Source organism: Equus quagga, chromosome 6 (assembly GCF_021613505.1).
Source record: "Equus quagga isolate Etosha38 chromosome 6, UCLA_HA_Equagga_1.0, whole genome shotgun sequence".
Classification (NCBI taxonomy): Eukaryota; Metazoa; Chordata; class Mammalia; order Perissodactyla; family Equidae; genus Equus; species Equus quagga.
Genome location: NC_060272.1, coordinates 108,661,266 through 108,687,014, shown reverse-complemented (window position 1 = coordinate 108,687,014; position 25,749 = coordinate 108,661,266). Strand labels below are relative to the sequence as shown.

Sequence of the window (25,749 nt, the reverse complement as noted above, 5' to 3'; positions counted from 1 at the left end):
CCATATAGCATCCCTATGTGCCACAGACAGACCACCATTGGATTTACTGCGTCATGAATCCCAAGGGTTAGACCAGCTTGTATTTCCTCTTTCTTTGGCTCCACTCAAAACTGGCAACCTTATGGGTAAATGAGTTGGAGCAGTATACGTAAATGTGGCATATGCAGCCTCCAAAATCCAGAGAGGCCCACCAAGCATGGTGCCTTTCTTAGTGGTAGGGGGTTTAAAGTGCACAAAATTATCTCTCACTTTGAAGTGGATAGCTCAACATGGCTAAGACCACTGGAGCACTAGGAACTTTACTGAGGTGGTAGATCCCTGAGTCTTCATGAGGTTTATCTCCTACCCTGGCACGTGTCTTACCAAGGCATCAAGCTAACTAGCTATATTCCACTCACCGCATCCTTCAAGCATCATGTCCTATTGGAGGGAAGACAATCAAGGTCCTGGAAGATTAGAGCATGAGAGAGAGTTGAAGAGCTGACACAGCCCTGTGGTAAGACAGGCAGGTGTACTGCTTCTGCTGACAGGTGAAGAAAGTGCTTCTGGTGGTCTCCACTAACTGATATAGAGAAAAAATAGTTTGTCCAGATTAATAGCCACATACCAGTTGCAAGGGGCTAAGCTAATCTGCTCTAGTAATCAGTAAGAGCAGCTCCAACTGGAATCACTAACTGAAAAGATTTTGATAATTCATTACCAATCTCTAAAATTCTATCTTCTGCAGAGATCAAGCAGGAGAGTTAAAAGAGATATGAATCAGACTTCTGCTTCTGGAAAAATGGAGTAGATAAATTCTTCCCTATTCCACTTGCTAATTACACCTAAAATCCCCCCATTGAAATACATAAAGCACCTATCAGAAGACTCTGAAGGGTGGAGAAAGAAGGTAGCCTGGCTAGGCACTTTGGGACTTGAAAAGCAACCCAGCAGTGAGCTTCCTGAGGTTTTTATTTTACCTTCCGTGTTTCCAGGCCTCAGTGCAAGAGAAGCCTGCTTTCACTAGCTAAAGGAATGGGAAAAGGGTGACCCTAGGGGCCAAAACCCATTTGACTATAGCCATCCTACTCAAGGTAAACACCATGAAAAACCCACACCCATCCCCCTCGGAGCTGGGCTGGAGCCCTGTCAGCTGTCCCACCCTGCACTAACACAAGCAGACAGCACTCCCTTAACCTGGCAGTACAGGGCCTACAAGGTGGCACAGTTTTGACCATCACTCCACTACAATAAGTGAGTAGCAGCAAAGAGGCAGCATGCTACTCCACCCAAACTAGAGACTGGATGAGAATTAGACAGAAAAAGGAACTGGTAAATGGGATTCTTTAAATCTGTGTGTGAAGTTCTGGACAGAGCCTTAGGGGGACCATATATGAAACTGACAATAATCAGCACAGCAAACTAAACTATTTGTGGGGTACTGCCCAGGTTTTAGATTGGCTTCTGAGTAGCACCCAACTGGGGCAGGCCAGAAAAGCACTGCAAAGGTTTTATTTTTTGAGGAAGATTAGCCCTTAGCTAACTACTGCCAATCCTCCTCTTTTTGCTGAGGAAGACTGGCCTTGAGCTAACCTCTGTGCCCATCTTCCTCTACTTTATACATGGGACGCCTACCACAGCATGGCTTTTGCCAAGCGGTGTCATGTCTGCAACTGGGATCCGAACCGGTGAACCCCGGGATGCAGAGAAGCGGAATGTGTGCATGTAACCGCTGCGCCACCAGGCTGACCCCCAAACCTACAACTTTAGGAAACTGAGTGCAATGGACTAAATTGTGCTCCCCACCCCAAATTAATATGTTGAACCCTAACTCCAATGTCCTGGATTGTGAACTTCTAAGTGTTTCCCCAGTGATGTAGCTTCCGCATCCTCCCCCTGCCCCATGCTCCCTTCCCGGGCTGCAGGGTTCCCAATCTATTTCCTTGAAGCACTAAGACCTGTTGACTATTTTTTTCCATTATGAGAGACAAGAAGGCTGGAGGGGGCTGGAGTGGGAGGAATTAAAGCTCTGGTAAAGTCTTTTCCTTTGGAGAGTAGGTATTTGTTATGAAGAAGGCTCTGGGCATATTTCACAATGATTACTTTTCCCCTTCCTCTACCAGGACTGTGAAGGGCTATTTCTTGGATCCTCACCTTAACTGTGGTGGAGCTCCTGGAGGTAAAGCCCATGAAAGTATGGGAGCCCCACTAAGACTGTAGTCTGCAGGAGTTTCTCCCTCTCAAATTAGTCTGCACTCAGCCTCCAGAAATTCATCATAATTACAATTACATGTTCCTACCAGTTTATAGTTCCAGTGGCTTCTGCTCCAGGTAAGCAGATCTTGGCTATGTCTCTTTGGATGAGCCTGTCTCATCAGATTTCAGGGTGGCATTTTGCCCTGCAATGTCAGTTTGCATATGTGTCCAAAAGTCATTGCTTTTCAGTTTGTCCACATTTTTCTTGTTGTAAGGACAGGAGTGATGACTTCCATGCTCTTTACATATTGGAACTGAAACAAGAAGCCCCAAATCTCCATGTATAATCTAACTTCCATAACATTCCACTGTGATTGGTAGACAGGAGTGGTTTGTTTTGAATCTGTAGGTTTAGCATTTTCTTAGAACCAGGTTCTAGTAATCCAACCAAAGTCTAGGTATTTTCCTTTCCTTGGTGTATTAGTCAGGGTTCTCCATAGAAACAGAATCAATAGTATATATATATATATATTGAAATAGATTTTAAGGGATTGGCTCATGTGATTATAGAGGCTGGCGGTCCAAAGCCTATAAAGTAAGAGCCAGTGTTGCAGTTTGACTCCAAAGGCTGTCTGCTGCAGAATTCTCCCTTGTTCAAGGGAGATCAGTCTTTTGTTCTATTCTGGCCTTCAACTGAGAGGATGAGGCCCACAAACTTTATGGAGGGCAATCCGCTTGACTAAAGTCCACTGATTTAAGTGTTAATCTCATCCAAAAACGTTCTTATAGAAACATCCAGAATAATGTTTGATCACAGATCTGGGCACTGTGGCCCAGCCAAATTGATACATAAAATTAATTAGCACACTTGGCAAACGGCCACAGGTATCTTCAGGGGAGTTTAGGGGGAAGATTTACAGTGTATACTTATAGCAGAGTCCTAAGATCTTTTCTCAAGAATTCCTTCTTTTTTTTTTTTAAAGATTTTATTTTTTTCCTTTTACTCTCCAAAGCCCCCTGGTACATAGTTGTATATTCTTCATTGTGGGTCCTTCTAGTTGTGGCATGTGGGACGCTGCCTCAGTGTGATTCGATGAGCAGTGCCATGTCCGCGCCCAGGATTCGAACCAACGAAACACTGAGCTGCCTGCAGTGGAGTGTGCGAACTTAACCACTAGGCCGCGGGGTCAGCTCCAAGAATTCCTTCTTAAGGGGCCCTGCATCTGAGAGGTTCTGGGTCCATGAACGAGCTAAAGTAAGAGAATTGGATGAGAGAGTGGGTCTCTCCATTTGGGTGACATATCAAATTTTGGTTCACCAGATTAAGTAAAATTTTCATAGGCTGCTCATTAATTAGTGAGCACCAAAGATCCCTATAGATCAAGCCTGATTAGTTACCCCTCTGACTCTACTGCTCATTACAGCAAATTTGCCCACTTTTCTCTGCTTTCTAGTGCTGCCACTGGTCTCTACCACTCTAAGACTCCATCATTACCATTGAAATCGGGGAGTCCAGGGACCGGCCCAGTGGTGCAATGGTTAAGTTTGCACGTTCTGCTTTGGCAGCCTGGGGTTTGCCGGTTTGAATCCCGGGTGCAGACATGGCACTGCTTGGCAAGCCATGCTGTAGCACGCATCCCACATGTAAAGTAGAGGAAGACGGGCACAGATGTTAGCTCAGGGCCAGTCTTCCTCAGCAAAAAGAGGGGGATCGGCAGCAGATGTTAGCTCAGGGCTAATCTTCCTCAAAAAAATAAAAAAGAAATCGGGGAGTCCATTTCAACAAGGGCATCTTTCACCATCATCTCACACATGCAGACACAGAAGTACAGAATTTTTCAAAAATACTGCTGCTCCTCTTACCAATGGATTTCTCAATGTTTAGGTAAAGTGATTGTCCTGTGTGCCTTCCTGAGGGATTCACTGAAAGGGTTGAATAGTGCATTGCACGTGGTAAATCCATCCCAAGATACCTTTCTCACCAAGCCTTTGGATCCTTTTTTCTCTATTATACCAAGAAAGTTCTAGTATTTTACCTTAATTTAATGGAGGCTATGGTTGAGTCTGGTCAACCAACTCAGAGCAAACCCTTAGAGCCACTCCTGGCTGATTGAGCTAATACATTGAATCCAGAATCTCTGGTGCTACAAACACATCAATAATTTCAATATTATATTCCTCTTCCTTGGTCAAGAGCCCACTCCTACACAGAAATCCTCCAATGATGATATACATTAGCAATATCTTGCAATTATTTCCCTATGTAAGCTTCTCTGGTGTCAGATGTCATGTTGATCTTCCTCGTGTATGCTGAAATCTGACTCTGGTTGTGGATCTAGATGTGAAGAAGCATTGGCATACCTTTACAAGGTTAATGCTTTAGTGAAACCATTACAGGGTCTTCAAGCAAGGGATGGCCAGCATCTCAGAGAGGGTAGGAGGGACTTCTGCAGATGGCAAGGGGGGCTCAGTGGGATTTGGGGGTTCAAAATAGTCAAATTCAACCCAAACTACCAAAATGTTCCCATTACAAGTCTTAGAGTTTTTAATTAATCCCAAGCTTTCACATGTGAGACCTAACAAGGCTATAAATTCAACTTGTTTGATAATTTGGCAATCCACAGGATCAAACATTGGGTCTGATTTGTAAATACCTTCTCCCTGCAGCTATAGAAGTTAAGAGATTCTTTTATAGTATGGAAGCTCTATAGTTATATGAGCTGCCAGTTCATCCCATAAACTCTCTGGGACATTCAGAAGCAACTAGCCCTCTCTATAGTCCTTGTAGGCATCATTCCTACCAGAAGGGTCTAACCCAACAACTATTTGGTTTAGCAAAGACTTGCCTTCCATAGCACTTTATTTTCACTGACAATTTAAGTTACTCTTTCTATTTCATGGCTGACACTATTATGATCCCATTTTCCACTAGTGATGATGTTATCACTGTCTTCCATCAGAACCAGGTCAGATAGCCAATCCCAGGTTTCTGTCTTTGGGAGTCAGTTTCCTAAAGCCACTTGGCCTCAGTTATGGTCTCTATTCAGGTTTATTTGGGAAAACAAACAAATCACTTGAAGTTTCAAGCAGAGGAGGATTAAAATGACAGAAATAGGTGCACACAAAACCACTGGAAGGAGTGGAAGAACAAAAGACAGAATAGGTAGACTGCCACTATCCAGGACAGCAAGAAATTCCTGCTGCCTCCTAGGTTGGAAAATCACAGGAAATTTTCAGTGAGGGACACAGCTGCCTTGCTGTACCAGCATGAGTGGCTGGTAGGGAAGCACTCCATGTTTGCTGCCCTCCATGCATCTCTCTGCTGCTGTCAGAGAAACAAGAAAATGTTTTCTGCTTTTATTCCATTCTCCAATTCTCACATTAGTGTATCTTGTTGACAGGAGAATAATAACATCCAGAATCTTGGAGCCAAAGGAATCTGGGAATTGTAGTTCTCTGGCTTCCAGTCCTTGTGATACTTAAAAAGAACATGCAGAGGAATGGAGATAAAAGTAAATTGCTCCCCTCCACCCATGGCATCTAGCACTGAGGGTATCTTCCAACTTTTATGAAGGCTGTAATTTCAATTCCAAATGAATGAAAAACTGTTCAGAGACATTCAACCAGCCCTTCCAGCTCACCGCCCACCCCTGCCTGCCATACATACGCATTTTGTCTACTCTTCTTTGTTTCATACTTTCCTGCCTGTCTGCCTGGTCTCTGTGCCTGTGAGCTACAGAACCCAGAGTGTGCAGAGGATGACTGAAGGAGAAGCTTAGAGGAAGAGAAGGGCAATAGGTTCTATTTTTCCCTAGTCAAAGTACAAGTAATGTTCTGGTGACTTTGGCTTTTCTCTCTTCCTCATATTAGGACAACTGGAATGAAAGTTCATTCTCTCTATTTTTTTTTTTTTTCCGAGGAAGATTAGCCCTGAGCTAACATCTGCCCATCCTCCTCTTTTTTCTGAGGAAGACCGGCCCTGAGCTAACATCTGTGCCCACCTTCCTCCCGTTTATACGTGGGATGCCTACCAGAGGATGGCTTGCCACGCGGCGCCATGTCTGCACCGGGATCCGAACCGGGGAACCCAGGGCCACCGAAGCAGAAGGTGCGCACTTAACCGCTGCGCCACCGGGCGGCCCGAAAGTTCATTCTCTTGATAAAAATCTCGAGAGATAGCTAGAGAACTTAGATTTACATAATATCCAGATATAAATAATTTTCCAACTAAGATGATAGTGCAAAATGTATACCTTAATATCTTTTAGTATTTTTTCCGTACACACCCACACAAACACATAGAAAGAAAAGGAGAGAGAAAGGTGGTTCAAGCCTAGTGTTATGGATGGCAGTGCTTTCAATGTGTACTCTCTTTTGAATCCCATCCAGCTCTGTGAGATGAGAAAACTGAAGCTCAGAGGTTGAGTAACTTGCCCATGAACCTACAACTATAAAAGAACGCTCATCTGCCCGTATTGGTTTCCATGAGAGATGACAGGAAAAGATTCTCTAAAACTATTGAATGGAGACTTCCCAACACTGAGTCTGGCCTCCCTGTCAGAATCATCGTCCATCTCAGCTGAGTCTCCCAGGCACTTTGCCCGCGGCTGTCCACCCGGATCCCGCGCCAGTGCGGCCCCAGACTCTGGCGCGGGTCGCATGGAGCGTCCTGGCCTGAGAGGAGTAGGAGTAACCGAGGATGGCAGGCTCTGGGCCAGAGAGCGGCGGGACTCCGCGGAGGGCCTGAGAAGGGGGTAGGGAGATGGGGTGGGGGCGGAGCAGACCCCGCCCCTGCCCCTCTGTCCACTCCCATTGGCCGAGCGTTTGCTGGCCCCATCCCAACTCCCGCCCCCAGGGCAACGCTTAAAGTGTGCCGAGCAGGTGCCTCGCGTGGAGCAACAACTTTGCGCGCGTGTCCAGGCTGAGCGCAGAGCCCATTCATTGCCCGTCCCGCTGGTCGTCCGGCGCAGAGGGGCTCAACGCCGGAGGCAGCCGCCACCCGGGGGACGGCGAGCAAAGGAGGGGCCGAGAGCACGGTTGACCCTCGCGGCCGGGGCAGGGGACGGTGGCCGCGACCATGCAGACGTGCGCCAGGGCCTGGGGGCTGCGTCTGGGCTGCGGAGTCGCGGGCGGCCGCCGCCTGGCTGGAGGCGCGGGACCGCGTTGGGCGCCGCGGGGCCGCGACAGCAGTGGCGGCGGCGGGGACAGCAGCGGGACTGGGGCCTCGCGCCTCCTCGAGCGCCTCCTGCCCAGACACGACGACTTCGCTCGGAGGCACGTCGGCCCCGGGGACAAAGACCAGAGGGAGATGCTACAGGCCCTGGGGCTGGCGGTAAGGACCCCCGACCCGGCCCTCCGGGGCCTCACCCGGCCCCGCCCGGGTTCTGCCGGCGCGGCCTCCCGGCCCCAGTCCGGAGCTCTGCTTCGCTCGGGCTGGGACCCGCGCCCCGGTCCCGGGCCCTGGCGTGGAGGCGCCCCTTCTCCCTCCCGCTTACTTTCTTCTCCCCCGCTCTTCGCTCCTCTAAACCGTGTGTTTTTCAACCCAAGTCGCCCTGCTGATGAGTCCTAACTTTGCAAGAGGACGACCTCCTGGTTTATCCAATTTGCGGTTGCCGACTGAAATCCAACCCGGAGTGGCCGAATTACCACCCCGCTTCATTATTTTCTTTCCTCCAAGTGATTTCTGGTTTGCTCAAAGTTGTTCTTTTCCGCTTAAAAAGAAACTCTAATTAGGCGATTTAAATGAGGTTCCCACAAGCCTTTGTAGATGCAAAACACGGAGGTGACTCGTAACTCAGAAGCACTTTCCTCTCCTTTTAGTGTTCACGGACTTGCGTTTTAATTTTAGAGCGTTGATGACCTGATTGAGAAGACCGTTCCCGCCAGCATCCGCTTGAAAAGACCCTTGAAAATGGAAGACCCTGTTTGTAAGTGGCCGGGAGGCCTCCCTTAGACTCCGCTTGCTCCGGCCTATTTGTTTTCTGAAGTCTCTGAAAGTGCAGCTGTGGTTTGGGATTGCTCAGGAATGGGACCATGTTTATTAAAATAAATGGGTACCTCAAGGGGCGAGAGAAGGTAGAATATTTATTTCCCAGAGCAGTCAGTTCTGGTCCCTAGGATGGAGTCCACACAGCGCCTTTCTATGTCTTTATCTCAAATGCGTGTGGAGGACTCCCCACTTCCCAGGCACCCGTCACCGGCCATGTTTCTCTCATCCTCTGGGTTGAGAGGTGTCATCACCTCTTTGCAGATCAGGATGCAGACTCAGAAGGGAAAAAGGAATTGCCTAGGTTCATGTAGCTAGGGAAGTGACAAAAATGCGAGGAGACCCAGACATCTGGCCTCCTAGCCCAGGGTTCTTTATACCAAAATAGTCCCAAATTGTTTTCTTATCTCACATCCAAATTTTATTATTTATACCTGCTGAAAGGCAGCAGTACTTTTCAAGTCTGAATGATATATATATATATATATATATATATTTTTTTTTTTTTTTGCTTGAGGAAATTCACCGTGAGCTAATATCTTTCCCCGTCTTCCTCTGTTTTGTGTGTGGGTCTCCATCGCAGGCGGCCGGTGAGTGGTGTAGGTCCTTGCCTGGAACTGAACACAGGCGGCCGAAGTGAAGGGTTCCGAACTTAACCGCTAGGCAACGTGGCTGACACCTGGATGATTTTTATAGAGAAGTACACAAATAAGATTCATGCTTGGTTAAGAAAGCTTAGTTTACTCGTAAGCTTTCTTAGAATTTTTATTTTATATTTAAAATGTTTTTAATGGTCTGAAGACTGCCTTTTAGAGGTATTTTTATGTGAATGTTTGTCTTCCATGGAATGAGGCAAGAATCCACAAGTCAAGGGGAGAGGTGGAGCTGAAGAGCACTTTTTTTTTTTTGCAGGAAAGAATTTTCTTGGGGTTATCTGGTTTTGAATTAAAGAGATGCTATCTCTTTTACTTCTGGTGTCAAGTGAAGAGAAAGCAATTGGTTTGCTTTGATTTAGGTGTTAGGACAGAAAGGATATGTGGAAGTAAGCTTTATTTTGTTTTAAATTAGACAACTTGAGGTCTGAAGCTTGCCCAGCGCCAGCTGACTAATATCCTAACTCAAGCAATGCTGAGGACTGCTCCCCTTGTTAGTTTCAAATCTGAACCATTTCCCCTGATGGCAGGGACCTTTCTCATAGAAGAAAATCTGCAATTTTCTTTAACTGAGCTGATTGAGATGTAGGGATAGCTGGAAGCCTTATTTATTTCAATTTTAGGAAATGAGAATCTTGATTCATTGGATAATTAAAGAACAAAGAGTTGCATATTTTTAAAGCAAGCCTTAGGGGGATATTTGGATAAGTAAATGCCTTCTTGAGACTTTCGAAGCCAGAGAATGTTTAGGTCAGCCCTTATTACAATAGACTCTAAAAGATGTTCTGTAAGAGCATTAAATATTAGGGGATTCTATTTCTCCTCTCTCTTGGAAGCTGGCTCCTGATAAGTAATTTGCAATTAAGTGTAAACATTAAACCCAGCAGCTTCTGTGAGGTTTGGGGCTGGTTCCATCTGGTTAGTCTGAGGTGGCTCAGAGAAAATACCGCCCAGTCAGGAGTCTTCTCTTGCCCTGAAGTGCGCGAGGTCTCCAACAAAGCTTGCTTCCTAGAAGAGTGAGCTCGGGTGGTGGGTGAGGGCGTGTGCAGAACGCCTCAGAAAAGCATCAGTGTTTATTCTGAGGTGTGCACGGCACGATTCATGAATGTTCTCCACGTGGGGAGAGCAAATTGCTGCACCTAACTTCCAGTAGTAGCATTTCCGTTTAATGATGGAGCTGTGTCATCCGAACCTAGTTTCACGGAAATGCCTGTGTCGTATTATAGTCAGAGAGGTATTCTGGACCAAATATTTGTTTGCCGTGTACAGAGAAAACTAATAAGAACTGGTTTTATGAGTCTTAACTGCCCTCATTGCTGAGTAAAAAGGTTGTGAGAGTTGTAAGCAGTGTGGAGGTACTTGGGTTACTTCTTATGCTAACAATAATCTCAAAAACGTTTATGTGCTGACCACGTGCTTACTAAGTACTGAGCTCTTTTAAAATTGCTTTTCATGTATTAATTTAATCCTTATTATAACCCTGTGAAGTAAGTACCATATCACCTCTGTTTTTAAGATGAAGAAAACATGGCATTCAGAGGATATGTAACTTGCCCAAGGTCATAGCTGGTAAGCGATGGAGGCAGAATTCAAGCCAGGCAGTTCTGCACTCCAGGCACTGTTTTCACTGTGTCCTCTGCAAGGGGGTGGGTGTACAAAGTAGAAAACTCCTGTCCTGACTCTTCTGAAGTATCCAGTGTACAGATGTGAATAAGTCCCATCACACTGGAATCTCTCTGCCATTTGCCAACTGTCCTAGTGGAAATGCAGTGACATGCTGAGAGTGCAGGTATGGGATCACTCAGGCCCACTGCGAGGGTGAGGGAAGGAGTGACAGAGGTGCAGGACTAGGGCTAGGTATTTTAGGATGAGTAGTGATGATCTGCTGATCAAGGCTGGGAGAGGCTCCTCCAGGCTGAGGGACCAGCATGTATAGGACAGAGTGACCTGATAGAATCAGGGAAGTACAGATGGTTCACCTGTCACGCAGGATGCTCCCCACCATTGGACGCTTCAGGAAGTGCCTTGAAAGAATACCTTGATTATCAGTTGGCTTCTCAGTGAGTTATACTTCAGAGAAACAAACAAAGCTACTCAGTTCAAAACCCTATCAGTGGGGCAGGACCCATGGCCGAGTGGTTAAGTTCTCGCGCTCCGCTGCGGTGGCCCAGGGTTTCGCTGGTTTGGATACTGGGCATGGACATGGCACTGCTAGTCAGGCTACGTTGAGGTGGTGTCCCACATGCCACAACTAGAAGGACCTGCAACTAAGATATACAACTATGTACCAGGGGGGATTTGGAGAGATAAAGCAGGAAAAAAAAAAAAAGATTGGCAACAGTTGTTAGCTCAGGTGCCAATGTTTAAGGGAAAAAAAACCCTATCAGTTTCATCCTGTTCAGGTGAACCCCCCTTGGACACCCACACACACACAAAGGAAAAAAGACTAGAAGGATATATGTCAGCGGGAACATTCCTTTATCTGGATGGTGCCATTTGGATTTTTATTACTTTGCTTTTTCTAGATTTTCTACAATAACTATTTATTTTGTAATTAATACAAAATTTAAAAGCACTTTGTTTATGACCGAAGCCAATCACTTTTAGCTAGGGTATGCCTTGCTGTGTAGTATTTTCAGTGAAATCATCTCAAGCTAACCAGACAGAACTAGCCCGTAACTTCACAGAAGCTGCAGGGTTTCAAGTTTACACGAAATTGCACATTGCTTAATGTGAGCATGCTTAGGAAGAGAGAGGAGAAACAAAACCCCCTAATGTTCAAATCATTCAACCGGAACCGAGCAGCTGAGCTGTCAGAATGCGACTTTTGATGGACTTGTGAGAACTCAATGTTCTAAGCCACATCGTTTGGAATGATGTTTAATAAGTGGTTAATGGAGGGTGGGGAGCAGAGGGAGGTGTTGTGTAACACAGCTGCAGGTGGTGGCTCTGTCACCCAAGTGAGGTTGTGTACTCTCATGAACTGGCCCCAAGGACAGCTAGCCAGGGCAGCTGTACCCCAGGCTGTGGACATCAGTTGTGTGTTTCAGTCATATGATGTCCGTCGTCAGGTCCTGCCTTTAGATTTCTCGGTCTAACAAGGTTCTCTCTTGCCCATTCCTGGTTCCTTTAGTTCCCAGCTTATATGAATTGTTATTTCATCTTTAACTAGGATGATTCCAGTGGATTTTCATTATACAACTGTGGAAATAAGTGAAGACCAACCAAATGAGAGAAGCAAAGGCTATTTATTCTGAACTTGTTAAAGCAGGGGAGTCAGCCTTTTGTTTTGGCGGAGGAGCCGGAAAGTCTGATAGTGGAATGAAGGGTAGGCTTCAGGTGTGCCCTTGCTGGAGAAGCTGTGGGTGGGCAACTACAAGCAGGCATTCTATGTGATTGATTAGGGGTGCATATTTGGCTTTGTGTGATTTATCTTCAGTTGGAGTCAGGGAGAAAATTAGGGAAGTTGTCATTTATTAGTCAAGTCCTGGCTATTTTGGCCTGATTGTTACTGAGCAGTTTCCTGGATTGTCACTGGAGATAGCAGTTTGGCTTTCTGCAAGCCTAACTCACAGCAGACTGGCTTCTGGGGTGGTGTCCTGTAGTTAAGGGGTTGGTTTCCTGAGCAGGTTGCTGCAGGTTATGAGTGAAAGTTCTCTGGTCATGTATGGTCCGACTATTGTTCATTGTATATTTAGTCTCTCACAAAAGAGTCTGTCTTGTCCTTATATTTTTGTCACTAATGCTTGTTAGGCAGATACTGCTTATCTGACTGATACCTTGGATAGTCAAACTACTGCCTAAATTGTTAAATGTTTGTTGACCGTCTACTGTGTGCAAGGCACTATGAGGATAAATATATGAGTAAACATAATCACTAGGTCAAGGAGCTTACATCTTACCTTCTTAATATAAATTGTCAGAAAGTTAAAAAGTCCCAGGTGCTATGAGAACTATGGATTAAATCCTGTGAGTGTTCAGAAATGAAGTGAAATTGGATGGAAAAACAGATTTCTGAAACAGAGTAAGGAGTTGAAATATATCTTCTCCTCTTAGAAGAGAACACAATACCTTTACGTTGACTGGGGTGTGTTTTTTGTATGTGTGTATGTAAATATGTTATATAAGAAGGAAAAAACTCAAAGAAATAAAGGCAGTACCTTCACTGAGAAAAAGAAAATGGCAAAACGCCACGTGCAAAACATAATTAGAGAAGTATTTGAGTATTGTTGCCATCTCATCCTTGATAGAATCTTATCAGAATAATTATACTGTTAATCATTTGGGGATTCTGGAGTATTTTCCAACACTACCAAGCAATTTTCCAGTTCTTAGCGGACACTGACTGGGTGTCCTACAAATTTAACTCAATTCTGATACTATCCACGTGGAGATAGCATCAGATCCCACAGGTTAAGGGCTCAGTCCTCCAAACCTGCCCTCCCCCGCCCGTGCCAATCACAAGTCCAGCTTGTTGTCTGTCTTGTCTCACAAACAAGCTATAAATTGGAAGTTCCCACTGTCTTCTTCTTGGGTTCGGTTAATTTGGTAGAGTGGCTCACAGAACTCAGAGAAACATTTCTTTATGTTTCCCAGTTTATTATAAAAGATTTAAGTGAACCACCAGATGAAGAGGTACACAGGGGGAGGTCTAGAAGGGTCCCAAGCACAGGAGCTTCTGTCCCCTGTCCCTATGGAACTGGGGTGGGCCACCCTCCCAGCATGTGCATGCAGTAGCCATCCTAGAAGCTCATGAAATCTGTTGTTCAAGAGTTTTAATAGAGTTTAATATGCAGTGCCCCCCACCACCTGCCCCTTCCCAGAGGTCTGTGGGTTGGGCTAAAAGTTCCAGCCCTCTAATCACTTGGTCTTTCTGGTAACCACCCCATCCTGGGGCTATGTAGGGACCCCATCCTAAGTCACTTCATTAGCATAAACTCAGATGTGATCAAAAGAGCTTTTATGAACAAAAGACACTCGTATTATTTAGAAAATTCCAAAGATGCCAAGCAAATATATTTCTTGTTATACCACAGGGATTTTCAGATAAATATGTGGAAGTATGTCTTGATAGAAGTTGAGAGGTGAAATATTTATTTTAAGAGAGATGAATCCTAAAATAAATTATAACCAGTTTTTTCCCCTTCCTTTTATAATTAGAAAACCAAGCTAGAAATCTCAGTCCCTATAAAGTATCATTTTTAGCATTAAAATGTTTGGGACTTTATTATTTTTTGACATACAAAGGATACAAATATGCTGACATGTGGTGATGAGGGGCCAAATAAGTCAGTGATTGGGACAAAGAACATAAAATATAAACGAACTTTTTTCCTCTTCATCTTTTTAAAGGATCATGGAATTCAGACAGCTTCATCAAAGATATTTTATATAAATGAAATTACTTCTTTAACAATATTTAAGTGACTCTTTTTTTTGAAAAGCCATTGTATAAGTTATCTCTTGCTAAATAAGAATTGCTGCAAAACCCAGTTGCTTAAAACAACAATGAACATTTATATCCCCACGGTTTCTGTGGGTCAGGAATCCAAGAGCGGCTAAGCTGGGTGGTTCTGGCTCAGAGTTTCTAATTAGGTTGCACTCACACATTGGTGGATGCTCAACTGGGGCTGGAGGAGCCACTTCCCAGGTGGCTCACTCACATTGCTGGCCAGTTGGTGCTGGCTGTTAGTGGGTGGCCTTAGTGCCCCCTCACATAGGTCTCTCTACAGGCTGCTTGAGTGTCCTCTCAATATGCAGCTGGAGTCCCCCAGAGCTAGTGATTCAAGGGAGAAAGACAGCCAGGCGGAAGCTATTCTTTTTATGCCCTAGCTTTTGGAAGTCCTATAGCATCACGTGCACTATATTCTGTTCATTAGAATGAGTCACTAAATCTGGCCTGAATTCAGGGGATGGGGAATTAGTTTCCACCTTTTGAAGGGAGGAGTGTAAACAAGTTAGCAGACATATTTTTAGTAGAGTTTATTTTTTTAGAGCAGTTTTAGGTTCACAGCGAAATTGAGCAGAAAGTACAGAGTTCCCATATACTCCCCGCCCCCACTCATGCATAGCCTCCCCATTATCAACATACCCCACTGCTACATTAATACCCCACAACCTACACTGACGTATCAGTATCACTCAAGTCTGTAGTTTATTCACTCCTAGTGTACATTCTGTAGGTCTGGACAAATGTATACTGACATGTATCCACCATTACAGTATCATACAGAATAGTTTCATTGCCCTAAAAGTCCTCTACAGACATATTTTTAAAACTACCACATTCATCCAAATTAGCATATGCTTTCTAAGATAACATACATATCTTAAATTATAGTGAATTTATTTAACTTTTTAAAAATATTCAGTGCTATCAAAATGAAATAAATTAAACTGTATTATAAATATAGTCTTACTCTGGAGAGCTATTAAGGTACATGGAGTCATTAATATACTAAATGCTGCAGCCTACTCACATTTGTCACCATTGAGTTACAAGCTACTATCACCAAATCTGTTTCTTCAGCGTCCTCCATCTGCTTCCATTCCTCATTTATTAAGAGGCTCCTATGGAAGATCAGATACTGTTTTAGGCACGGTTAGCACAAGAGTCAGGAGGTATAAGATGATGAAGATATGACCCCTGACTGTAGGTTACAACTGATATGGGGATAGATATTGAATAACTTTACAGATCTGCAAATAAGATGAATACTTTGGCTGAAGTTATGGCATGAGCAGAGGTGTGGAAATGTGGAGATACATAGTTACTTGAAGGATAGCTAGTAGAACATAAGGCTGCAGAGAGGCGTGGAAAGCAAGGTATGGAGGGCTCAGAGCCATGACAAGGGATTTGTTTTCCTCTATATCATTGTTGAGACATTCACAGTTATTACAGAGGGAAATGATGTGATTCAACTTGTGTTTTGCAGAGTGCCTCTGAGGTCAGATCAGAGGCAAGGAGACCAGCTGGGAGGTTGCTGGAGAGTTTAGAGGTGAGATGTTAAATGTGCATTAGTTCAGGTCCACCGGGAATCAGACAACAAGACATTTTTAGTCATGCAGGAAATTTAATGGGAGTGGAAGCAGAAGGCAGAGGAGCCTTTAGGCTGTGATACGGGTTTGACCCTGGTGGAACGGGAGAGAGGTGGAAGGGTGATTGGGAAGGAAGAGTCTTAGACTACAGCGCCGACCTCAGAAAGGTTTGGTTAGTTTGAGTGGGAGTCCTCGAGCCAAAGTCATCCGTGGGAGGAGTCCCACGTCTTGCAAAAAGGGGTCTGCATTAGTTCTCCTGGGCTTAGTTATTGGCTAGGAGCAACCCATGGGAAGTATGGTTTCAGTACAAACATGGTGGTTGATCCGGAGAGGCAGCAGGTGGAGCTGTCAGTCAGTTTCTAGGCTGAATGTCTTGGGGTGATGGTGATGTCATTGACAGAGAAGGAACAGGGAGAAGAGGAGGGTCCTGGAGGAAGGAGAGATCATATGTCTTGTTTGAGCAGAATTGAGTTTGAAGTCCTCATGGGACATGCATTTGGAAAAGTTGAAGCAATAGTTGGAAATGTGATTCTAGAGCTGAAGAGAGATAAGAGATGGAGTTGCAGAATTAGTGAGTCTTCTGAATGAATTCATGGGAACGAGTGAGATTTCCTAGAGATTGGGTATGGGGAAGAAAGTGGAAGCAGGACGTGGGAAATAGAACATGTAAGAGGAAGGAGGCAGAGCAGGCTGAGATGAAGTAATCCAAGAGGCTAGAAGGTAAATTTTAAGGCAGGGGTTGTGGACTCCAGTCCCATATTTTGGACATTTCTTAGGCATAAGAGGGAAAAAAAATCCACATAAAGACATAAGGACACTGAGGTGGGGGGAGTTGCGGGGCTGTCTGTCTGATGGTCTGAGTGAGAGACAGGAAGGGTGAGACTGAGCATTACAGAACAGCAGAAAAGCGCTAGAAGAGCTAATGTGAGCCTCTGGGTAGTGAAGAACCTAGGTCAAGCTGCATCAAGGGCCCGCTGAGATGGACTGGCTTGAATTTGTAAGGTCTGTTAGGGTCTCTTCACCCCAGCATCATTTAGTGACCTGGGAGCAGAAAGGAGAAATGTGGTGACTGAGTTTAGCTGAGGTTAAGGATTGGCAAAGTCAAGCAGCCAAGGATTTCAAGGTCCACTGGTCAGCACAGGCCGACTGAGGTAGGAGAGAGGTGAGGCAGTCCAGTCCATGGTAGGATAGAAACTTAGTGACCACTTCTTGAGTCTGGGAGTGGGGCCCTGAGCTGCTTAACTCTGAGTCAATTCAGGAGCTTTGGGGTGGGTGCCAGACAATAAGGTTGTGAGCTGCTTGCAAGCGGGTCTGTGTTCTGATTTCTGTTCCTTATGTCCTCTTTCCACCCCACCAAATGGCACTGTGCCTCACCTTAATTAGACTCCATGAATAACGTTGATCTCGTTTTGACTGCTCAGGTTTGTTTTACTCATTAAACTTAAGATATTTTTACAAAAATGCAAATTGAGAATTTTAGTAAGGGTTCTCAATGCCTGTATCATCAACACACTGATTAAACAATGAGGAAACAAAATTTCTGAAACTGAAATTATTGTATTCATTAATTATTGCACTGCGTTATTTCACAGAACTTGCTTAATAGCTGCAGGTTTTCATTTACAAATGTTTCTCCGAAGCCCAGGCTTTCAGGGATGCAGTTGAACTAAGTGTGAGAACAATTTGTACATTGATTTGTCATCATGGATTCTGTGATGGGTGATTATTGTGAATACTGAGCTAGCTGTATGTGGGAGTTTAGGTAAATTTTCATTGCAGCACCTCAATTCACCTGTTTTTCTGAGCACTTGCTGTGTACCAGCAATCCACTATGCCCCTGCCCACAAAGAGATTATAGTTGAGTTGGTGAGATTCTGGGTTGGATTATAAATTTCTCCATATGCCTATTCCTTTCATCTATAAAAAATTCTCTCTTTCCTGCAAACATGTTTAATTGTTTGTGTTGGATTCTTAGACCATACCCTTCCCTCCTTCTTCTTGCTCTCCTGGCTGTAACAATGTACCCACAGGGCAGCAAAGACGAAAAACAAATACTCTAGGGCTGCTACCCTGATTCTCCTTTCAAACTGACCACTTGGCCTGATTACATAGATCAACTGGTGTTTGCAGTGTTTCTCTGTACATTTCTTTTAAAAATGTTCATAGATTGAGTGAAGAGAGGTGATGGAGAAGCCTCCCACAGAAAGTAGTGTGACTCAAGTCCGTGGAGTAAATAACAGACATGGCACCCCTCATCCCCACTTCTCCACTTCCCCACTGTGGGATGCTGTTCTGGTTTCCCTACAGCTGGTATAAGATCTTGAACCTGTGTATCTTTGGAGTGAGAGGAAGAGCTGTAGGGATTGCTCACTCCTGTGGAGACGAGGGACCAAGGAGCCACCAGAAACACAGATTGGACATGTCTCGGCTCCTTTCTACTGGAGGTGCCCAGCAGAGGCCTCTAACCCCTGAGGGTCATAAGGGACTGGGCGAAGGGAGGTATTAATTGGCTGAGTAAGAGCCTGGCAAGATTAGGGCGAGGAGGGTCAGAGCTGCAGGTGAGGCCTGTGTAGTGCTGTCCTGACCGCATCCTGTCACATGGGGTGGGTCCCCCTCTGCCGGTCTGGAAGGGTTTTCAATTCAAAGACTTTCATTATTCCACATTATGCAGGGCTTATGGATTGGTTTGCCTTCCTGGAATGAACAAATTCTGTGATTCAGTTGACTTTGGTTGTGAAAGTCTCCTTGGCCAAGGGAGGAAACTTGACAAATATGAGTAGGGAGTGGGGTTTATGGGCTGGGAAAGTGGGTTTAAGTCAGGCTGTTATGGGGAGAGAGAGGGGTGCTGCAAATGGTTAGGTGATGTTGTGGAAAGGGTACACATCAGGATGGACTTGGTCAGCAAATTCTGGCTTCCGCTCAGAAAATCAAATCCTGACGTGTGTGTCACTCATGGTCTGTTTATCTTGACTGACTCCCTCAACCCCACTCATGGTTTCCTGAGCAGCTTTGAAGCCAAGGGTCTGCCTGTTGGCAAGAAAAATATGCCAAGGCAGTCTCTGTCCTCACATTCTGGCCCCAGCTTTCCCCTTCAGCCTCTGGCAGAAAAAGGCCTTTCTGGGAAATTCAAATATGAGTGTGTTGGTTTTCAGTCCTGATGATTTCCTTGGAGACCTCTTCCAAGTATTGTGCCAACTGCATGAAGGCGGGGGTGTGGGAGGGAGACTGTGACGCTGCTTGAGTGGCTGCTCTGTGCTGGGCCCTGCTGGGCTGCCGGAAAATGCTCTGTGGATGGCCGGGCACTGTGAAGACTGACAGGTGTCTGTGCCCATGCATTTCACAAGGAGGATTTTGTTCTGGGCGTAACATTTTAATTTAACTTTTTTTTTAAGATTTTATTTTTCCTTTTTCTCCCCAGAGCCCCCTGGTACATAGTTGTGTAGTTTTAGTTGTGGGTCCTTCCACTTGTGGCATGTGGGATGCCGCCTCAGCATGGCTTGATGAGCCGTGCCATGTCCATGCCCAGGATTCGAACCGGAGAAACCCTGGGCCACCAAAGCAGAGCACGTGAACTTAACCACTTGGCCACGGGGCCAGCCCCTAATTTTTAATTTTTAAATAAATAACATAGGCACATTGTCCAAAATTCAAAAGCATAAAAAGGGACTGGCCCGGCGGTGCAGCGGTTAAGTTCGCACATTCCACTTTGGCAGCCCAGGTTTCACCGGTTCGGATCCCGGGTGTGGACATGGCACCGCTTGTCAAGCCATGCTGTGGCAGGCGTCCCACATATAAAGTAGAGGAAGATGGGCACGGATGTTAGCTCAGGGACAGTCTTCCTCAGCAAAAAGAGGAGGATTGGCGGCAGATATTAGCTCAGGGCTAATCTTCCTCAAAATAAATAAATAAATAAATAAAGCGCAAAAAGATATACATGGAAAAGCAAGACTCCTTCCCACTTAACAATTTCTTGAGAATTATCCCAGAGATATTCTGTTAATATACAGCATATGCTTATATATTTATCCTTTTTTAAAATATAAATGGCAGAATAATATATACTGTCTTTGGAAACTTATGTATAATATTTTTAGATTGTCAAAAAGGTAGAAACAAAGCATGGAAACAATTTTCCATATACAGTGCACCCTTCTTATCAGAGGGGGATGTGTTCCAAGACCCCCAGAGGATGCCTGAAACCATGGATGCTGCTGAATCCTATGTATACTACATATTTTCCTATACATACATACCTATGATAAAGTTATTTTATAGATTAGGCACTGTAAGAAATTACAACAATAACTAATAATAAAATAGAGCAATTATAACAATATGCTGTAACAAAAGTTATTGTAGATCTTAGCGACCTCAGCATACATTGTTTTCTTTTCTTATTAAGTTGAGAACTTTCACCTTTTCACTTAGAGGAAGCACTTTACAGCTTCTCTTTGGCATATCCGAATTGCCGGCATCACTACTCTTGCTCTTTGGGGCCATTACCAAATAAAATAAGGGTTCCTTGGACACAAGCACTGCAATACCTTGGCAGTCATTCTGATAACCCAGACGACTACCAAGTGACTAACGGGCAGGTAGTGGATGTAGCATATCCACACTGGACAAAGGGATGATTCACATGCCAGGTGCGATGGAGATGGCTGGTGAGAGATTTCATCACACTACTCAATGGTGCGCAATTTAAAACTTATAAATTATGTATTTCTGGAAGTTTCCATTTAATATTTTCAAACCACAGTTGACCAGGATAACTGAAACCTCAGAAAGCAAAACTGTGGATAAGGAGGGACTACTGTAATTGAGGGAAAAAAAATTGCACGGTTGTGTGTTTGGAGTAATGCCTTAAGGGTAGGGAACTCCCTGTGTGTGTCATATGTGCGTGTGTTTAGGTGTAGCAGGTATCTTGACCCGTACAGCCTGCTTTGTCTATCCTGATGACATTTTTCCAGTTCTTGTCAATTAAAACCTAGTTCTAGCAGTGCATCGAGTGTTTAACAGCTAAATCAGCTAATTCCTGTTAGAAAGTATTTGTGTGGTGTAGTGGTTGGTACAGATTTCCCCTTGATATTTTAGGGACAAGTGACAAGGGAGTTGCTATTGGAAAGGCTCTTATGTGGAAATACTTAAGGAGGAGGCATTCATTCTGAATCCTGAGAAGCCGGAACAGTGTGAGAACCACCTGTAGATTCTTAGGGAGTGGTGCCGAGGCCACTGACCTCTGTTCTTGGTACATTAGGACCAGGGCATTATGCAATGCTCTGAGGCAGAGGAATAAACAAGGTCAGAAGGAGGCATTTATTCTGCAAGAAAAGAACTTACTGCTTAGATTCCTGAAAGATTGCTCGAAGGCTCTCATGGCTGAGAGTGCCCAGTAATGCACAGCATCTGTCTGCCCTGCGAGGGTGTAGGCAAGCATCTGGAGAATGACAAGTTGTCTCCGAGTGTGTTTTAATGGACAGTCCCTTTCTCATTCTGCTTCACTCCCCCCCTGGTTAGTTACATTCAGGAAGATAGTTACTGGAATTGGTCCTATTTACAGGAGATAGCTGTTTTTGTTGGGTTGGCAGGAAAAGTGAGGAATGTGCACTGCTGGGGGGTTTGCCCTGGGGAAAATTTGATATTTTTCCTCTCTCTCCTTTTTCCACACATTTTTCCTTGGGCTATGATCTTACTAGGTGGGGAAAAAAGACTGCCACTTTGGAATTAAGGATCCCACACTGTTTTCTCTAGAAAGCAATTCTTTTCCAAAAGAGAAAGGAATCTAAATCTACTGTGAAGCGCAGTGGTAGGCATTGCATTGTTAGGATTTGGGTTTTTATTTAGACCAGTCGTGCCCCAAAACTTGCTCTTAGAGACTGATTCTGCCGTGGTCCATTTCAGGTAGGTTCTCCAGATAGAGCTCTGATTGTGGAATTATCCCTTTTCTTCACGTCCATTGGATCTTGGCATCATTTAACATAGTAACTCAAACTCTGGACTCCTAAAAGACACTGGGTTGGCTCTTAAGCCAATTGGGTCAAAGTGAGATTTCATTAGTGTGTATGAGAAATGGTGACCAGTGAACAAACATTTGGAACAATTCAGACACTCACTAAGCTGTGTGTTTGGGAAATGTTTTTTATTATGTGTGACTGGTAAAGCCTGAAGTCTTGATTTTATCACAGAAAGAAGCATCTTAACTCTCTGTTCTTCAAGTCACAGACTGTCTTGGCTTCTAGCTGGGAATTTTGGTCCTGATGAGCAATGGATGAGCGAGTCGGAAAGGCTTCTCACAGCATTCTCACTTTCAGAAGCATGTCCAAGTACCTTCCCTACTCTTGGTGGCTCAAGAGTGTCCATTAGCTTGGTTTTCAGAGGACTGCTTTTTCTATTAACTCACTTTGTTCCCAATAGAAGGTAAAATCGGTTGTAAAGATGAGGCTATGATGAGGACCAACCGGGGAATATTTGTACTAGCCCCAAGCTGGGTTGGGGTAGAGCCCACAGTTGTTTGGGAAATTTGGCCCTATGGGAACTAGAGTACATTTGTTAGGGGATTAGAAACTTCTGTGTCTCAAGTTTGACCGTTTTTATGCTTCTGGGTCTTATTGATAATGTGTGTATATAGTGTGTAAGACATAGTGACAGCTGTGAGGGATGCTGATATGCATCTGGAGACCCTAAACTCTCAGCTAGGATGGTGGAGGGAATCTGATTTTTCCTTTCACAAGAAAACCCATTTTCTCTTACCTCCTAGCAAGGCTGTCCAGGAGAGAGGCCAGTGAGAGAGCCTCGACTAGAATCCAGTTCCCTTCTTCTTCCTTCAGCAGCCTCCTGCCACCCAGGCCCTGGTCCTGTCCTGCCCATATGCCTTCAACAGTAAGGAAGAGAAGACACCACCCAAGACCAACCAGGGACGCACTGGCACATTCCACATCAGTTCAGGGTCTCCAGATACATACCAGCATCTCTCATAGCTGCCACTATGTCTTATACACTTGAATGGAATACTTGAGAAAATTTAAAGGCTGATTAGCATAAATGAGCAAAATAATTAATGACAGATGAGACCTAGAAGCATAAAAATGATCAATCTTGAGACACAGAAGTTTCTAGCTGAGAGAGCTCCAGAGGGAAGATCTTAGGAGCAGGGGAGGCGTAGTCCTGGGTCCACCACAGCTATCTCCTTGTACCTCTGGGGTTCTTCTTTCTGCAGTTCCCATTAACTTACTTGCCACAGTCCAATTTTTTAAGGGGGAAAAATGATAAAACTTTCAATCACTAAAAGAAATCATAACAGGAAAAAGTCAAGTTTGAGAAGCAAGGTTTGTTGATCCTATAGCGTTTCTGTCATCACATGGTGTTCTCCTTCTGTGTGTGTCTCTGTGTCCAAATTTCCTTTTCCTTATGAGGACACCTGTCATTGAATTAGGGCTGACTCTAATACAGTGTGACTTTATCTTAGCTTGATTCCATCAGTGAAAACCGTATTTCCAAATAATGTCACATTCACAGGTACTTGGGGTTAGGACTTCAACATATCTTTTTAGAGGACACAGGTCAACCCACAACGCTCCCTTGCCCGACTCCCTCCTGGACTATCGTGCTAGCTTCTTACCACGGCTCCCTGTTTCCAGACTCTTCCCTCTGACCTATACACACTACCAATGGAATTACCTTTCTAAAATGTAGAAAAACATCTTATTATTCTATACTCCATGACTCCCAAAGGTTAAACTCTTGATTTGACAGACAAAGCCCTTCACAGACTGTTCTCATTTGAGAGTTGGACCTTTTGTCCTCGGGGCATAATATGGAACAGAGACCTGTCCCTCTCGCACAGGATCCTAATTGAAACTGGCCTTGCCGAATCGTATGCCTGCCAGGCACTGCTAATTAATCTCCTCTCCTACTGGGCTTCTCAATCACTCTCCCCTAAGAAGACTTTGGGAAGTGATTGGATTTCTTGCATCACTGTTCCTAAAAATACTGTACTTGCATATCTCCTCAGATAGTAGTTTATTGTACTTTCGCATATATTTCCTAAGCTTTCAATGGAAGAAGGCAAGATTGTCCGTCATAAAGGAGTTGGATTAAATTAACTTATGAAACTGATACTTACAAAACTGTCCTCTCTTTCGTTAACCTAGTCTGGCAAAATTACACATCTCTTATGAACTTATTTCCTGTGAAAGCATGTGGAGTGGGAGGGTGGGATGGGTTCACTGAGGACAAAGAAGGATTAATGAGAATAATATTCACATCGAGTTCAGTAGGGTTAAAACAACGTGAAGCATCTTCCTAGCCAGTTTGCCATCTTAGAGATTGCTGTACCTAGATTTTTCTCTGATAAAGTACAATAAAATCAATCAATTCCAAGATTTAAGTGGCTGAGTCCCTAAGAAGATCTTAAAGGAGCCAGACATTTGCCTAAGAAGTTAAATCTCAGTTAAATTTTAGTAGCTTGATCTATCTTTTTGCACAGGGGCAGAGAAAGAGCCGTGTGAGGTCATTTGTATCCAGAAAGTATCTTTCAGTATAGGTGCTGGACATGTAGCAAGTCTGAACCTGGCCTCGTGGGAAAGTGTGGAATCTGGTTAGACAAACTGGGTTGTAACCCTTTAATTTAAAGCTGTGTAGCCTTAGGCGAGTGATCCTCTTCAAGTTTCAGTTTCCTAACCTGCATGAAAAGCTTTTGGTACAATTCCTGGCAAAGACAACATGCTCAAAATGGCACATGCTACTATTATTTTGTGGTTATTACATGAATGACCAAAATACGGTCCTACCTGCATCCTAGAACTTTTATAATTCCTCCTTAATTACTTAAGTGCCCTAATGGGAATGCTGGTTAAAACTGCATGTGGGTCTTTTCTTAGAGATGATATTTTCCATTGTTGGGGGACGGGCTTTGTGTAAGTAGCCCTTTCAGTGACACAAAGGAAAAAGTGTCTGAGTTTGGAGAGCAGTTTTAGAGAAAAATGTAGGCCATGGATTATTTCAGACATATACCAACTGTTGATATTAGGCAGTTTAAGAGGGAAAACAATATTTTACTAAGTGAAAGCAGAATTTTTATTTGGTGTAAATACAACAGAAATGTAAAGGGTACAGAAGAAACCTGGAATGAGGCAAGCGTTAAAATTGGGCAATTCTTACAAAGCCAAAAAACGAAGAGCCAAAAAAAATTATGAGGAACCAACCTTGAGGAGTAATTGAGTGCTGTTTTGGGATTTTTCGTATTTCTGACTACAGTATGTAGTGTTGCTGGGAGATGATTCTTATATTTCCATATAGCTGTTCTCATAAATATTCAAATTTTACATAGGTTTTAAATGAGGGTTTTAAACTATCACCAGATCTCTGTTTTGAGACATTTTCTCTCTGTAACATTTCTCTCTTTCCTACGATCAGGTGAAAATGAAATCCTTGCAACTCTGCGTGCCATTGCCAGCAAAAACCAGATCTGGAGATCGTATATTGGCATGGGCTATTATAACTGCTCTGTGCCACAGACAATCTTGCGGAACTTATTGGAGAACCCAGGATGGTAATGTATTACTTGATTAAAAACAGGAGGACTGTGACTTGATTTGCGTGATTCTCCTCATCTTCCCACGCCCCCTCCCCCTCGGAGCCTCAGAACTTATCCACTGACACCTACACTTTGATGCCGTCTCCAACCTCCAGGAAGCTACCTGGCTTTCTCTGGCTTGGGAAATTTCCTTACTCAAATGTAGAGGAAACAGAAGCTACGGCTCACTTTTAATCCCACATAATATTCTAGAGCTCTAAATTGTGGATGCTGGTAATCTCCTCCTCTCTCTGACGTAATGTTTATTCTCCTTATAAGTATATTTGAGCAAGACATCAAACTGCAGGTGAGCAGATTCCAGG

General features: G+C 44.2%; 1 protein-coding gene across 1 annotated transcript in view; it reads left to right on the top strand.

The window, feature by feature from the left end:
• The first annotated feature begins 7,077 nt into the window (after positions 1 to 7,077).
• The window catches only part of GLDC (glycine decarboxylase), a 90,590-nt gene continuing 71,918 nt past the window's right edge, over positions 7,078 to 25,749 (top strand). The window contains exons 1-3 of the mRNA XM_046664908.1: positions 7,078 to 7,507; positions 8,024 to 8,102; positions 25,267 to 25,402. Of these exons, the coding sequence (XP_046520864.1) occupies positions 7,253 to 7,507; positions 8,024 to 8,102; positions 25,267 to 25,402 (470 nt within the window). The 5' untranslated portion in view covers positions 7,078 to 7,252. The remainder of the gene's footprint in view (positions 7,508 to 8,023; positions 8,103 to 25,266; positions 25,403 to 25,749) is intronic.